Source organism: Haliotis rufescens, unplaced genomic scaffold, assembly GCF_023055435.1.
Source record: "Haliotis rufescens isolate VD_foot unplaced genomic scaffold, xgHalRufe1.0.p SCAF_77, whole genome shotgun sequence".
NCBI lineage: Eukaryota > Metazoa > Mollusca > Gastropoda > Lepetellida > Haliotidae > Haliotis > Haliotis rufescens.
In genome coordinates this window covers 1,190,055-1,207,712 of record NW_025964369.1, presented here as the reverse complement: position 1 = coordinate 1,207,712, position 17,658 = coordinate 1,190,055, and the positions used below count along the sequence as shown (strand labels likewise).

General features: G+C 40.4%; 1 protein-coding gene across 1 annotated transcript in view; it reads right to left on the bottom strand.

The window, feature by feature from the left end:
* LOC124111667 (basic proline-rich protein-like) overlaps window positions 1-16,213 on the bottom strand; it is a 57,465-nt gene extending 41,252 nt beyond the window's left edge. The window contains exon 1 of the mRNA XM_046471426.2: window positions 16,073-16,213. Within this exon, the coding sequence (XP_046327382.2) occupies window positions 16,073-16,118 (46 nt within the window). The 5' untranslated portion in view covers window positions 16,119-16,213. The remainder of the gene's footprint in view (window positions 1-16,072) is intronic.
* Window positions 16,214-17,658: the final 1,445 nt, after the last annotated feature.

Genomic DNA, 17,658 nt, shown 5'->3' with positions numbered 1-17,658 from the left:
TAACATGAGAAAATACCGGGAAATACCTGTTTTCGAAGCTTTGTATAAATAACACGTGCGAAGATCGTTCGATCTTTGATAGTGTAGTATTTTCGGAGTTGAAACGTGCGATTTTATTGGATAGAAATTGGATTCTAATCACAATTTGCACTAATCTAATGAGGGTCGTGATTGGTCAAATTCAAGCACGTGACAGCCAATCAAATTATTGCAACGTATCGTCAGATATATTTCAGATTTGGACGACAATCTTTGTTGACACCGTGTTAATTTAAACGTTTTAAGCAGGAAATAGCAACCTATGTTTAAAATAGGGAACTTTACATATTGTGCTAGATTACGACCTGTGAGAAAGATTTCTCATGCATATTTTGGCATTAAGCATGGTGTCCAAGCGTTAAAATCGAGGCGACAAATGCCGAAGTGTCATTTGACTTAAATTAAACGATCGCACGAAAAGATGGAAATATTTACTTATATGTAAGTTTGACAATTCTAAAAAATATGTTTGTTGATTTTATTTATTACTTTGTTTACGTTTTAGTTACGATTTTGCTCTTTGGCAGATTCTTTTTTCAGGAACATTACGGGAAATAGTTCATGATTTTAAATCTATTGATAAAATATGATAATAGAATTTGGCTGTCCCAGACAATTGGTAATGCAAATGCTTTCATTAAGTACTTTCGCATGCGTGCCATTGACATGTTTCATCAGAAATGGCATTCAGATATTTATGAAAGTTCAAGATATGATACTTATCGCCAAGTCAAGTCATTGCTTGAACCAGAAATGCGTATTTTCAGACGTAGCCGCCAAATCACGGCGTGGCCGTAGAACGGTGTAGAAAATGATTCCGAAATAATTGTTCTGAAAATGGCAATCCTGTAGTACACACAACAAAAGATGAATACATACTAAGTAGTATATTTAGGGCGGTAGGGTAGCCTTGTGGTTGAAGCGTTCGCTCGTCACGCCCGGGTTCGATTCCCCACATGGGTATAATGTTTAAAGCCCATTTTTGGTGTCCCCCGCCGTGATGTTGCTGGAATATTGCTAAAAGAGGCGTAAAACCATACTCACTCACTCACTCACTCACTCACTCACTCACTCACTCACATAGTTTATTTGGGTCCACCGAAGTTTCCGAACTTCAAGTACAGAAACATCTGCGAGCCATATCATTAATACTTAAACACCCTTTGAGATCTGGATAAGAATAGATATTCAGCAACCCTTGCTTGTAAGAGGCGACTATGCTTGTCGTAAGATGCAACTAACGGGATCGGGGGGTCAGACTCGCTGACTTGGTTGATGCATGTCATCGTATCCCAATTGCGTGGATCGATGCTCATGATGTCAATCACAGGATTAGTTGGTCAAGACTTGATTATTTACAGACCGCTGTCATATATCTGGAATATTGCTAAATGTGTCCTTACACAAAAAACACACAAACAAAAAACACTTAAACACGAAAAGAAGTGATGCGGAAACACGACCAGGTGGCACTGTGTCTTTTTTTAAAAGAGGTAATTGTTGGAATGCGTGAGGCGGTAGTCTCGTGACGTTATAAAGCACGTGTGTGGCTTGTTGCGTCAGAAGCACCTGTCATTGTCACTGGCTGCCTCCATCCTGTGTTCTGTACGATGAATAATTCACTCTACTTCTCACAGACCTATACATGGTAGGATACATATCAATCATGGACTGCCACAGCACATGTCATGTTTTGTGAGAAGATCTCTCTTCTGTTTGGAATGTACGAAGCTGCGTGAGGAAACGAAAATAGGACAACATGTTTGGAGCACACCAGAATAAATACATCCGAAATAACATCGCATTGCCAGCCTACGCATTACACGTTGTGTATGCGTAACATCTGAACTCATAAACTGTTTAATATAAGAAAAACAAAACTTAAAAATATAAACTGCACAGATAAGGTGAACTCTAACGAATAATTATTTTTTAATATGTGCTTCGTTCCATTCACACTTCCTCGTTGCTTTTTACTTGTACCGATGCTTTCGTTACCGATCGCCACGTTCCGTCATCGGCTTGACGGAATGACACGAGTTGTCACGACTGACATCAGCAATGACGACCAGGAAGGATTGCTGGGAATTTGTATGGAGAGTGAACATTTTTTCACCTTTAACTGCAAAACCAGATATATTATTTAAAAGTTGAAACTATGAGAATGAATATTTATTTTTAAAAGCTTCCTGCAACAATTTACTTTTTGTGGACAATTGTTTTCAACAGTTTAAGCGCAAATATGTTTGGCAAGCATTTTGTGAGTCAAGTTATTAATTTCCCCTTTATATGACATTGTTGAAGAGGTGCGCGGTGTTTCCGGGGCGGATTACATCAATGAAAAGGTTACAGTGCTTTGGTTAGCATGTCACTGGATGAAGTCGATGCTTGTCACTAATGGAATCATTAGAGGATTTTGATATCAACAGTCAGCTGACACTGCGAAAACGAGAAAGCTATTTCTTTTTCCAAACACATTTCTTTTTACAAACATGTTGGTCAAATAAAAATCCACAGAGCGCCTTTATTATATATGATATTATGGATTGGTTTCTGGGCATGATGTAGCCTGCGGATTAAGGATGAATCGGTTGGGGTCATTTAGGGATAAATATGCAAGTAAAAAAGGTCAGGAAGGTTATATTTTCAGTGTTTACAAACATGGTCAATGAGTATGTAATTGCTGCCATAATAGATATGACAGTCCATATTGTGGTTCAGTCTGGTGTATTCCCATATATTGTGATTCAGTCTGGTGTATTCCCATATACTGTGGTTCAGTCTGGTGTATTCCCATATATTGTGGTTCAGTCTGGTGTATTCCCATATATTGTGGTTCAGTCTGGTGTATTCCCATATATTGTGGTTCATTCTGGTGTATTCCCATATATTGCGCTGCACCTGGTGTATTCCCATATATTGTGGTTCAGTCTGGTGTATTCCCATATATTGTGGTTCAGTCTGGTGTATTCCCATATATTGTGGTTCAGTCTGGTGTATTCCCATATATTGTGGTTCATTCTGGTGTATTCCCATATATTGCGCTGCACCTGGTGTATTCCCATATATTGTGGTTCAGTCTGGTGTATTCCCATATATTGTGGTTCATTCTGGTGTATTCCCATATATTGCGCTGCACCTGGTGTATTCCCATATATTGTGGTTCTGTCTGGTAACAAATGCGTATCTGAGGCCTTTTTCATGTGTAGGCAGCATTGGAGATATAAATTGCAAAGCAATTTAGCAAGGACGGTAGATTTCAGACCTGCTCATGTAAACCTCTGTTGCTTGTTTGTCTTTCTTTTACAATTGTTTGATTTGGTAGAAATAAGTCGAAAATTTATTTTGGCGTATACTAAATGTCATCGTTTATGACTCCTGTTTCCGTTACATCAGCGAAGGTTTTTTATAATGCAGGGGAGTTCTGGCTTTCCGGATATAATTCTGAGATTATTCCAAGATTATTCTGAGGCTATTCTGAGACTAACCTGATGCTATTCTGATATTTTTCGATGATATTCCAAACTTATTCCAAGGTTAATGTAAAACATATATACCGATGCTATAACGATATCGTTTTCGATAATATTCCAAGCTTATTCCAAGGAAATTGTAAAAGATTATACCGATGTTATAACGGTAGTTTTTACGATAATATTCCAAGTTTATTCGAAGGTTATTGTAAAAGATTATACCGATACTATAACGATATTGTTTTCGATAATATTCTAAGTTTATTCCAAGGTTATTGTAAAACATTATACCGATGCTATAGCGATATTTGTTTCGATAATATTCAAAGCTAATTCCAAGGCTATTATAAATGATTATTCCGATGCAATTCCGAGATTATTCCGAGCTTTCCTTAAACAAGTTCTATCTTAATCCGTGATTATTATGATACTGGGAAAATTCCGAGACCTTTCCAATACTATTCGAAACTGTTTGAGACCATTCTGAGGCTATTGCGATGCCGTTCCCATGCACTACCGTGGCTATGTCGAGACAACATGATTGAGTCTGAGCAATACGTTCATGTATACGGACATGCCTGAATAGAACGATGTGTTCTATTACATAATTCTACAGTTTGGATAATGTATATTTGTCAATCATCAATCATCTATCCATGTTGAAGACCATCAATGCCGAGCAGTGACATTTCATAGACGACCGTGCGCACGTATGCCCACTTAAATCGGCAGCTATCAATCACTTGTTTCGCATCGTGCTATAAGACGCAAGTGAAAGATACATGAAATAGATCAATGTCAGTCTTAAAATTCCACAGTTTAAATAATGTCCGGTCTCAACAGACAAGGTCGATTTAATAGCTTCAAGAAGTTTGACAGTGTGGGCGGTTGTTTGTCTAAATCTGTAATTATTTATAATTTACTGATTATCGTTCATTCACCTGAGCTTGCAGCTGCTACCTTGTCATTAGATGCGTGCAATAGGATTGGTAGCATATATGATGTCACTGTGTGGTCTGGTACAGTGCCTACTGTTGACTTGTTATCAGATATACTGTCTAATATAATATTGCGGTGTGGTCTGGTGTATTCCATATATTACGGTAAGGTCTCGCATTTTGATATTTCAGTCGTGGTTCAGTCTGGTGTATTTCCATATATTGTGGTTCATTCTAGTGTATTCCCATATATTATAGTTCAGCCTGGTGTATTTTCATATATTGCGGTGCATCTGGTGTATTCCCATATATTGCGGTTCATTCTAGTGTATTCCCATATATTATAGTTCAGCCTGGTGTATTTTCATATATTGCGGTGCACCTGATGTATTCCCATATATTGCGATTCAGTCTCGCATTTTCCTATTTAGTGTGGTTCATTCTAGTGTATTCCCATATACTGTGGTTCAGTCTGGTGTATTCCAATATATATTGTGGTTCAGTCTCGGATTTTCCCATATATTGCGGTGCACCTGGTGTATTCCCATATATTGCGGTTCAGTCTCGCATTTTCCTATTTAGTGTGGTTCATTCTAGTGTATTCCCATATATTGCGGTTTAGTCTAGGATTTTTCCATATATTGTGGTTCAGTCTCGGATTTTCCCATATATTGTGATCAGTCTGGTGTATTCCCATATATTGTCGTTTAGTCTGGTGTATTTCCATATATTGCAGTGCATCTGGTGTATTCCCATATATTGTGGTTCATTCTCGGATTTTCCCATATATTGTGATCAGTCTGGTGTATTCCCATATATTGTGGTTCAGTCTGGTGTATTCCCATATATTGTGTTTCAGTCTGGTGTTTTCCCATATATTGCGGTTCAGTCTGGTGTATTCCCATATATTGTGGTTCAGTCTCGCATGTTGCTATTTATTGTGGTTCAGTCTGGTGTATTCCCATATATTGTGTTTCAGTCTGGTGTATTCCCATATATTGCCCGTTCAATCTGGTGTATTCCCATATATTGTGGTTCAGTCTGGTGTATTCCCATATATTGCGGTGCACCTTTTGTATACCCATATATTGTGGTTCACTCTGGTGTATTCCCATATATTGCTGTTCACTCTGGTGTATTCCCATATATTGTGGTTCATTCTGGTGTATTCCCATATATTGCGGTGCACCTGGTGTATTCCCATATATTGTGGTTCACTCTGGTGTATTCCCATATATTGCTGTTCATTCTTGTGTATTCCCATATATTGCTGTTCAGTCTGGTGTATTCCCGTATATTGTGGTTCAGTCTCGCGTTTTCCCATATATTGTGGTTCAGTCTGGTGTATTCCTATATACTGCTGTTCAGTCTGGTGTATTCCCGTTTAATGTGGTTCAGTCTCGCGTTTTCCCATATATTGTGGTTCAGTCTCGCGTTTTCCCATATATTATTGTTCAGTCTCGCGTTTTCCCATATATTGTGGTTCAGTCTCGCGTTTTCCCATATATTGTTGTTCAGTCTCGCGTTTTCCCATATATTGTGGTTCAGTCTGGTTTATTTCCATATATTGAGGTTCAGTCTGGTGTATTCCTATATATTTTGGTTCAATCAAGTGTAGTCCCATATATTGAATGTCAATCAACAGGACACCACGAAACAGTGTTTATCGCCCGGATAACCAACTTTTAAAATGTTAACGAACTAATGATCGTCGTAATGTCCCACTCACTATAGACAGACGTGACAAACAATACCCGTTCGGGGGCGAGGCGTCAGGGACGGAGAATACCGAGGTAGCATTGTATTCGGGTTACAGTCAACTCACAATATTACGTTCTCGTAGCACCTGTGTTATAGAAAAACAAAACCGTTGTTAATCATCCAATGTCATGGTGTGATATGATGGTACGTGGTCCAGTGCACAGCACACTGGTCACAAATCATGTAGAGTTAAGCAACGTCGGTCACGAAGAGTCCTTGGATGGGTGACCGCGTTTGGGCGCTTGGCTCCTGAGATTTTCCTGCCCCACACTGAGACACATGCAGCAATTGTGTCTGTGTTCACCCAGCAGTGAATGGGTACCCGGTAGGATGAGATGGCAACCTGCTTGTTAACCTTCTAGCGCTTAACAGGCAGCTAGGGTTCTATACTCTCCAGGGAGCTGAGAATGATTGTTGAGTGCACACCGGTCCATTGACCGGGGTAATAAAAGTCTGAGGGCTTAGAGCATGCTTATCCTTATCCTAGATGGTTAAACATTCTGCTTATCCTTTGATGGTTAAACATTCTGCTTATCCTTAGAGCATGCTTATGCACGGAGTACAGCGCCATGTTATTATTATTATTTTATTTATTTTTTATATTATTATTGTTGTTGTTGTTGTTGTTATTATTATTATTATTATTATTATTATTATTATTATTATTATTATTATTAAAAATGGACTATTATTATCTTGTTTATTGCAGGGTATTACACATGAATTCGAGGTAGCCGACTATCCGCGAAGCATCGATACATCCGTATTACGACATAGTTCCGTATATACTGTTATTCCGATAAAACTTTCATCCGGGACACCAAAACTACAACACTATGGTTGACATAATCCAGTGTGATGATACGTAAAACTTAGGGTATTTAAACGCTTCCTGTGTCCTGACCTCGGTAATACGTTCTCATATACTGAGATGTGATAAAACACAAAAACACAAATTCCTTGAATATTATTTCGTATGTTCGTTCTAGTCTATTCTCTGTTGGTCGGATATTTCCGGCTGAAGCAGCTATGACAGTGCTTGATGTCAGGGAACATTACCCTTCTGACAAGTGAAGTAAGAATATGTGGCACATTCTAAAATTTATGAACTTCTCTTGGGGAAATGGGGGGGGGGGGGGGGGGGGGGGGAGGGGGAGAGTGAGAGAGAGTGAGAGAGAGAGAGAGAGAGAGATTGGGGGAAAGCATTCAGAAAAGAAAGAGGGGAAGGGGGAAGAAGATTCGACACCTACTTGATTCAAATCAAGAATTGTTAATTTGACATCACTAAAAGTCTTAGCGAAGAGAGAGAGAGAGAGAGAGAGAGGGGGAGAGTGAATGAGAGAAAGAGATATGAATTTTTGTTTTGAATGCTGGTATTTTTTATTAATGTTCAATCATGATTTCAAACAATATTTAGATATATGTTTTTGTTATTACTAACAATATTTGTGATATTCAACATTATAAGTAGATTCGTGGGGGAGAGAAGTGCAGTATAAGTGTTGTTTAAAGTCTCACTTAACAATATTCCAGTGATACCAACTAAACTCATTTGTTAACTCACGAAAGGTGCTTCAAAGCCTGCACATCCTCATCAGATGAAAGTGATCAGATACCCCAGCCTGTTGGACGCTATAGTACAGTGTCGATCCTGAATTGCTCCTCACATGATATTCCTATTTTCGACGCTCTGCACTATTGCATTGCCTTGTAAATTATACCGCTCCGTGGTCTAGAGGTAGAGCGTCCGCCCGGAGAGCGGAAGGTCCGGGGTCCGATCCCCGGTCGCGTCATACCAAAAGACGTTAAAAGATGGTACTTGTTGTTACCCTGTTTGGCGCTCGGCATTAAGGGGCTGAAACAAGGACTGGTCGGCTCGGAGTCAGTATACGTTAAACCCAATTTCACCTCACCTCTTGATTTTTTCATATGTTTGATTTTCAATGGAAAATACCTCAAGTTAGCGATATCATATCCCAAAAATGAACTGCACTGGCGCTTTGTCAGCACTCAAAAAATACTTCTTCATGGGTTTTTTAAAATATAAATGGGTTAAATCTTTTCAAAACTACAGATAAAAGTATTCGTCTATTTTATTCCCATGTACTAGAATTTCGGTTCAGGCTCGTGTTTTCCCTTAAAATAAATGTCAATCAACAGGACACCACGAAACAGTGTTTATCGCCCGGGTTACCAACTTTTAAAATGTTAACGAACTATTGATCGTAGTAATGTCCCACTTTAAACTTTTAAAAATACGGATAAATGTGTTCGCATAAAATCACTACTGCTGATGAGTATCTTAGACATCTTCCCTTTAAAAATAAATAAATTTGCTTTTGGGGCTCAATTTTACAGCATTTCAAACATGGTAGGGTCATATGGTTGCAAATTCATTTCTTACCCCGGTCTTGATTGAACCAATTAATTTTTACACAAAATTACCCAGCCACAGATGACTTTTTACAAACTGCAGGAATGAGTGATGGTTAAATAGACATAATCAAATTTTTAACAACAATTCTTTCAATTTGTCAATTACATAAAAAAACTCATACATTTTTGCGCACGAGTTAATATCAACATCACATGGAAACATTAAATACCTTCACAAAAAGAAAAAAACGATGTGTCGTGGCCTGCTATGATTGATGAGCGACGTTCACATTGACAGGTTTGTGAGAACTATGAAATATTCTTCACACCTGAACAGATGGTGGAGTTCGGACAGGTACGCCCTGCCACACACACACACACACACACACACACACACACACACACACACACACACACACACTCTCTCTCTCTCTCTCTCTCTCTCTCACACTCTCTCACACACACACACACAAGCGCGCACCTGCGTCGCGGCAAATGACATAACTTAGCCGCGATGTTAAACCCACTTTCCCCCATCCTAATTTTGTTTTCAACATGTATTTTCATTTATCATATAATGGGTAGGTTCCTCGGCAGGATTAAGCCAACGGATAAAAACGATATCCGTTGGGGTCATATGCGGATAGAGATGCAAATATCAAAGGTCAAGTAGGGACTACTTTCAGTGTTTATAAACAAACATGGCGTCGCCCTTGTCATTCAGCAATCGAGTCAGAATTAACCATCAGGAATCTGTATAAACTACAGGGATAATTGCTATCATTATCAAAAGAACAGTCTAACATACTTAAAACCAGTGTCTTACTGTGACGTAGCTAAAGCATTTTATAAGTTTGGGCAACTTTGGAGATATAAATTTCGAAACAATTTTGCGAGGGCACTAGGCCTAGCCAAGCGGGATCAGTAGCCATATTTGTGCTTGTAGACCTCTGCGGCTTGAAACCTTTTCCACAAAATTTAATAGTTGGATTTGGCCGACATATGTTTGAGTTGTTACCGTGTTTCGTTTTGTCGCTGTGTGTACATCTGATTGCACTTCCTAACGTTACGACTGCCAACAACGTCTGAACGTGGCCGTGACGTCGCGGACAGACCGATGGATTGCCGCGAAACGCAAGTAAAAACTATTGTTGTGCGTATATGTTGCTTCGCTACTGTATATGAAACAGATTTCAGTTGGAACTATATTGGCTACTGTCACTGTCCGACTGGTATTAAAGAATTTCATTATATGATAAAGAGGTTATTTATATGCGTGAGTGAGTGAGTTGGGTTTAACGCCGCTTTTAACACTATTACAGTTATATCGCGGGGTGTCAGCTTAATCTGGGAGGAAAGCCCGAAGTGATGCAGGTCTCAGACGTTTACCACTTCGGTGAAACCCACGAGCACGGGTATGGTGTTATACCGAATAAACATTATCCGGTCGAACCAGGATTCGAACCTACAATCATAGGCTTCTGGCGTGCACAAGGGACTCAACTCTGCACAGCGAATCGCGGCGCCTTAGACGACTCAATTGTTTTTTAATATATTGTAGTGTGATGTGTAATACACTTTTGAACATCTTTAAAAAACATATGTCAATCTGTAATTTATGGACAGATTTTTCAAGTCAGTTTTACTGATTGATTCAGTTACCTTCTAACTGTCTAAATCCCCACACGGCAGTTGCACGCGTGTATGTTACTACGACTGTCATTATCAAGTACCTAGGTTGTATGACACCTTATGCCTCATCCCCTACAATGACGTCACGAAAAGGCAATTAACCTGTCCGCACTGGAGTCACACACAGCACTGTTCAACCTAAATACGGTATCCCGGTCAACCCTCAGCGTCCTAAGATGTACACAATAACAGCATACGAGACAGTGATGGGTTGCGGTTTTACCACGTAAGGGTCAAATCATGTCGAGCAGATAACCTAGATTAACACAATGTAGTTGGCATTCTCACTACATGTGAAATGGCGTGCCACTTAAAGTAACATGCATGATGGTTGTTGATGGTTGATTGATGGGAAGACTTGTCTCTGCAACCCACAACAGGTGATGCAGTATTAATAGCACTACATCATCCGTTAACATGCAAGGTCAGACGGCATAAGGCTTGTCACATGTCGTCTCGCGTAATCTCATCAAGTATACGGTTCTTAACAGATCAGAGACCGCCTCCGTGGTCTTGTGGTAGAGCGTCCGCCCGGAGAGGGGAAGGTCCAGGGTTCGATCCCGGGCCGCGTCATACAAAAAGACGTTAAAAGATTGTACTTGTTGTTACCCTGTCTGGCGCTCGGCATTAAGGGGCTAAAACAAGGACTGGTCGGCTCGGAGTCAGTATACTGTGTCTGAGTGGGGTATTCATGTTAAACTGCGGCATGGTATCTCAGTGAGCTAGCACTATAAATCGGCATCAGTCCGGACTAGTACAAGCAGCCACACACACACATACACGTGCATGCACGTCGCTATATAAGTGCAATAATCTTGGACGCGACGTTAAACCCAATTTCACCTCACCTCAACTTAACAGATCATAGTCTAACGTGTTGACACCTGACCATCTTTTGTCTGTATTACTTTCTTTGGCCAGTTTCCACCTTTATCACTTACAAGTACACGTGCTTGTTATTTTGCAATAGTTACAATTTCGAAACTAGGTGATAATCACGACTAAAGGCTTAACGCCGTCGTCTGGACGGGAATATAAACAGTATTATGATTAAGGAATCGTTCACAAAGGTCACTCAGCGTCAGCGACACTGAGAAAGATATTTTCGTCAGACACTGCTAGCATTCGTCATCAATCACCGCGACTATAACAAATGATCAGGAAGGAAGTGTCACACGATGGTAAATAAAGTCACAAAAAGTTGTCATGTTAATTATGGGACGACCTTGACAAACGAGCAGGAGTGGCCTTTTAACAACAATTAGGAAGATTGCATTGAATACAATCACCCTCAGGGAACGTCCATTTAATATCGTTTGGGGCTGGGGGTGGGTGGAAGTAAGGGGTAAGGGGGACCTTCGTCAGGGACAGAATACTGTTTTCAGTCACAGCTTCAAGATTGTTTACTGTGAAAGTAGATGCGGAACAGTTTTTGAATAACCAGCTTATATTTTCCTTTTGCATATAATATTCAAAATGATAATTTTGTGAGCTTCGGATAAGGTCAAGGTAACTGTGAATGAACATATTTGCAACACACACACACACACACACACACACAAACACACACAGAGATTGTGATTGTGAGAGAGAGACACACACAGATACACAAACACACAGACAGAGACACAGAGAAAGAGACAGAGAGAGAGACACACAGAGAGACAGAGACACACACACGGAGAGAGAGACACACAGAGAGAGACACACACACAGATTGTGAGAGAGAGACACACACAGATACACAAACACACAGACAGAGACAGAGAAAGAGACAGAGAGAGAGACACACAGAGAGAGAGAGAGAGAGACACAGAGAGACAGATACACAGAGAGAGAGACACAGAGAGAGAGAGAGACACAGAGAGACAGAGACACAGAGAGAGAGACACACACACACACAGATTGTGAGAGAGAGACACACACAGATACACAAACACACAGACAGAGACACAGAGAAAGAGGCAGAGAGAGAGAGGGGAGAGAGACAGAGACAGACACACACACACACACACACACACACAGCCAGCAGTTACTCGTTCCTTTATTAATTCCGGGAATATGTTGTCATTCATATTCATAGCTTGGTCACTACAGCTGATCGTAGTAGTGGGTCTTGATGGAAGGAGGGGTAACATTAGAAGCACTGGTCAAACTAAAACGGTCCCTATGTCCATTAAATTTTAAATGTCAACACCAGCAAATAACCAGTCTCGATTATCCGCCGAACAGATTGCATAGATAGGACAACATAGCGGCGAAATTTACAGACTGGCTCTCTGAGAACTAGTGATAGCACCAGGCGTTCGAGAACACTTTAGTCCTGGCTTGGTGGTAGCATTGTGTTTCGAGTATGCAACAGTAATGCTCTCTTTGGAATATCAGTTAACGGATGATTGCGTGATGATACAGAAAGAGGCTATATGACGCTATATAATTAATTATTATCAAGTATACCGACTTTGTGTTCTATGGAACTGAAAATTGAAAGAATTCTTGTTGAATTTGATCATGTCTATTTAACCATCTCTCTTCCAGCAACAGTTTGTAAAAAGCAATCTGTTGCTGGGAATTTTGTGTAAAAATGAAATGGCTCAGTGAAGAATGATGAATTCGCAACCATATAACCCCTACCATGTTTGAAATGTAAATTTGTGCCGAAAGCAGATTTATAGATTTTCAAAGACAGGATGGTTAAGATAGTTGTCATCAGTAGTGCGTAATGCGATATTTAGATCAGTATGCTTTCGATACTTTCAGTTAAAAATCAAACAGATGATAAAATCCACTGACGTAAATCAAGTGACAAAACGCTTTCCATATCCAACAGAAATCTCTGCATAAAGCAGACTGGATTCTACAGGTCCGTTTATTTTCTATTTTATGTTTATTTTGCCCCTCTGTTTATACGATCAAATACCCCCATGTGTTTACTTTGATAATGATAATTAACTGCCATCACATGGAAACTCTTTGTAATAGTTGATGCTGTTAGACTGCACATGGCTTTTAATACAGAAAAGTTTCTATAAGGATTGCCTCACTGGGAGTGGTGGTAGCGGGTGGATTAAGAATGTCACTGAAGATAAATGGTTCTTTTTTTAATACCAAATTTCTAAACACCATTTTAATCTTGAGATTGTGTTCGTCTACGTCATTCATTGCCTTCAAACACCAAGTTTAAATGTGTAAAACCAATGTATGGTTCCCCCTGCTGTTGGTTGGTTGGTTTGTTGTTTCACGCCGCACTCAGCAATATTCCAGCTATATGACGGCGGTCTGTAAATAATCGAGTCTGGACCAGGCAAGCCAGTGAGTGATGTCATGAGCATCGATCCACGCAAATGGGATCGATGACACGTATGACAGCCAGCCTGACCTCCCGATCCCGTTAGTCGCCTCTTGCGACAGGCATAGTCGCCTTTTACGGCAAGCATGGGTTGCTGAAGACCTATTCTACCCCGGATCTTCACGGGTCTAGTATTATATTTTTGTATATTCCGGCAATGAGCTGACATATGAACAACACGCAGGCTCATTATGAGACATGTTTGTCCCCCATGAACAGCCGGGGCAGAATTGATCTTCAGCAACCCATGCTTGTTCCCTCGTGAAAGTCCGGGTTAGAATTAGTCTTCAACAACCAATGCTTGTCGTACCTCGTGACGGTCTGGGTGATAATCGGTCTTCAGCAACCCATCCTTTTACCCCGTGAAGATCCGTGTTATAATAATTCTTCAGCAACCCATGCTTGTCGTAAGAGGCGACTAACGGGATTGGATGGTCAGGCTCGCTGACTTGGTTGATGCATGTCATCGTATCCCAATTGCGTTGATGGATCTTGACCATGTCAATCACTGGATTGTCTAATTTACAGACCGCCGTCATACAGCTGGAATATTGCTGAGTGCGGCCTTAAACAACGATCAAACAAACATTTATGCAAGTCCGTCATTGGTCTCCTGGCCCCACACACAATACAATCTGTGTATGTTCTGTATCCAAGCATTAATACGAAAGGGCATCTTTTCTTACCTAAGGCACTGGCAATTTATTATAAGGGAGGAGAGGAACAGGTGAGATTAAGACAATTGTGAGCTGTGCTTGAGACACTCAGAACACGTTGACAACGTCAGCTCGACGTCATGTAAGGTGTGTATTCCGGTCACATCGCTCATGTCCACTGTATTTGTCTCATTTGTCCACACTGAGGCAGTAAAACTGACACATACTCCTACATGTCTGTCCACGAAGCAGGCGTTTTTAACAAATAGAACAAAGTTGCATACGCTGTTGGTCTGATTTCACAAAAACTGACAATGATTCCTGTGTATAAGAAAAACTTTGTTCATGACAATGTCAATTTTTTAATATCCTCATCGGTTTAAGTTGTTGGTTGTTTGTTGTTTAACGCCGCACTCAGCAATATTCCAGGTATATGACGGCGGTCTGTAAATAATCGAGTCTGGACCAGACAATCCAGTGATTGACATCACGCGCATCGATCCACGCAATTGTAATCGATGACATGCATCAACCAAGTCAGCGAGCCTGACCACCCGATCCCGTTAGTCGCCTCTTACGACAAGCATAGTCGCCTTTTACGGTAAGCATGGGTTGCTGAAACCTATTCTACCCCGGATCTCTACGGGTCTGATCATTTTTAGATGCTATTTTATTGGATATAATCATTTGTCTGAGATCGAGTTTTATTATATTAAATTTGTACATAGGTGGTGTTAGCTTTAATATGAATTTTGTATTTTTATATTAATCGTTAATGATGAACTACTATGAAATAATTAAAAAATCGTAGATACAAAAGAGTTTCTTTCGTTTCTCTTTAATCGCAAATAATAAACATATGTCATTTTCTCACATTCTCTCTCATTCACTCACTCTTGTTCTCCCCCTTGCACTCTCACTCACTCACTCTGCAATTCTTTCTCTAGTTCTACCCGAAGACCCGGGTTCGATGACTATTTTAGGTGTCCCCAGCTTTGACATCGCTGGAATATTGCTCAAAGCGGCGTTAAACCATACTCACTCACTCGCATTCACTCTCTCTAGCTCTTTCTCTCACTTTCATTCTCTCTCTCTCTCTCTCTCTCTCTCTCTCTCTCTCTCTCTCTCCGTTAAGATAGACATTTTGAGTGGGGTCAAATGAACACATCTTGACTTCAAGTAGGTGTTGAACATACTTATAATCTTGTCTATCTAAGATATCATAAATCATGACTAAACATTAACAAATACGAGCATTCAAAACACTATTCATCATCCACACGAGGGGCGGTCGGGTAGCCTAGTGGTTAAAGCGTTCGCTCGTCACGCCGAAGACCCGGGTTCGATTCCCGACATGGGTACAATGTGTGAAGCCCATTTCTGGTGTCCCCCGCCGTGATATTGCTGGAATATTGCTAAAAGCGGCGTAAAACCATACTCACTCACTCACTCACTCATCAACAGGACGATATAAACACAAGTACAACATCACAACTAAAGATTACAAAAAAGATTCCTGAAAAACTTCCTCGAACCCAGATGTTGCATGGTAGAATATTAGGCGGTGATACTTGTAAAGCTTAATAAGTGATGAGTGACATTAAACGCAAACGTCTTACAAAACCATTCAATCACTGGTTTTCAAAACTCACATCACCAAAGCCAAGAAGGTACATGAAATGCATCAAGCACTGATGAAAACTGATGACAAAATCTCTCATCGTTTCTTTTTGCCAACTGCTGTATCCACGCTTGACAAAGCACAAACTGAACATAAAAACCACCTACCTATGAGAAAGGTGCAAGTGTATCGCCCCGGAGCGGTGGTCCCCATCGCAGAGCCTGCAATGTGAATATCCCGAGTTGTGGTCGTGACTGCTCCGAGAAACACAATGAATCACAGAGGCATGATGGGGCATTAAAACTGGCCATGGAGATTCGTAAATAGTTGTGTTGGTGGATGAGAAGGAGGCTGCCCATCAGGCCCTGACAGACGTCGCTCACACATGTCAGTCTCCGTCTCTCACCCTCTTAACTTAGCGTCACGGCTCGGTTTGTCATTCGGACAGGTGAACCAAGGTGAGCTCTGTGATGACATGGGCATGAGTGTATGTATTTGAAGTTTACTACTGTTCCGAGCACTTAAAGAAGGGGGTAGGTCAGCCTCTGTGTACGTTTGTATGAGCGTGGCCAGCACTCTATAGATGGAAGATGCATGATACAAATGCACTATACAAGTGCTATTATCATTATTATTTACAGATTTTTAAAAATGCAGCAAAGAGGTTTTGTTGATCCTGGAACAGTCAGACTGGTTAAGATATTGATATTATTGTTCTTATGATAATTTACAGATTTTTAAAAATGCAGCAAAGAGGGTTTGGGTGATCCTGGCACAGTCAGACTGGTTAAAATACTAATATTATTGTTATAATGATTATTTACAGATTTTAAAAAATGCAGTAAAGAGGGTTTAGGTGATCCTGGCACAGTCAGGCTGGTTAGGCTCATCATCAGCTCAGGGCCCTTTCCCCCTCTCTACACGCAGCCCAGACAGCGAATGGGACTTCTCCCAGGAAGCGCTGCCTAGTCAAACCCACCCAGAACTCATCGGAGAATGTGAAGACTCCCCAACACTGCAGCCGTCTGCATTACCCAGATTGTCAGAAGGGCTGTATTTCTGCTAGCAAACCCGTGTGCTCTCTTAATGTCAGTCAACAGATTGTGAGGTAACAAACCTAAGGCACCGAGAACAATGGGGAGTCGGACAACATGGTACTTGGGATGCAAGCGTGACATTTCGAAAGCGAGGTCCGCATATTTGCCATGTTTTTCCTGAATCTTGTCAATCATATAAGTGTCAAAAGGGACAGAAACTTCAATAATATAAATGATTTCATTGGATTTATCAAAAAGGACAAGATTTGTTCGCCTGGATACGTCTGAGGCTGTTTACGGGCCTATTCCAAAGAATTTTGAATTTGTCATACTCCATGACGCCCTCAACATATTCTGGGTTGTACCATGGATGGACCTTTGTGTCAAAACCACAAGCATGGCGAAGACGGTAATAAAATGATCGAGCTACACCATCATGTCGCTTAAGATACTGTGTTTGTGCCAAAGCTAGGCATCCACTGACAATGTGTTGGACAGTCTCATCAAATTCATTGATGATGATGATGATGATGATGATGATGATGATAACAAGCATCACCACCATCGTTATTATACTTACTTTTATTATTGTCGCTGCTGTTTGTTTTTTGTTATTATTGTTTTTATTATTATGTGTAAAAGTGTAGACTGTCTTGTATATATCTACATATCTTGTTGTTTGTTACTTTGTGTCGTGTTTACGTTTTTGTATGCTG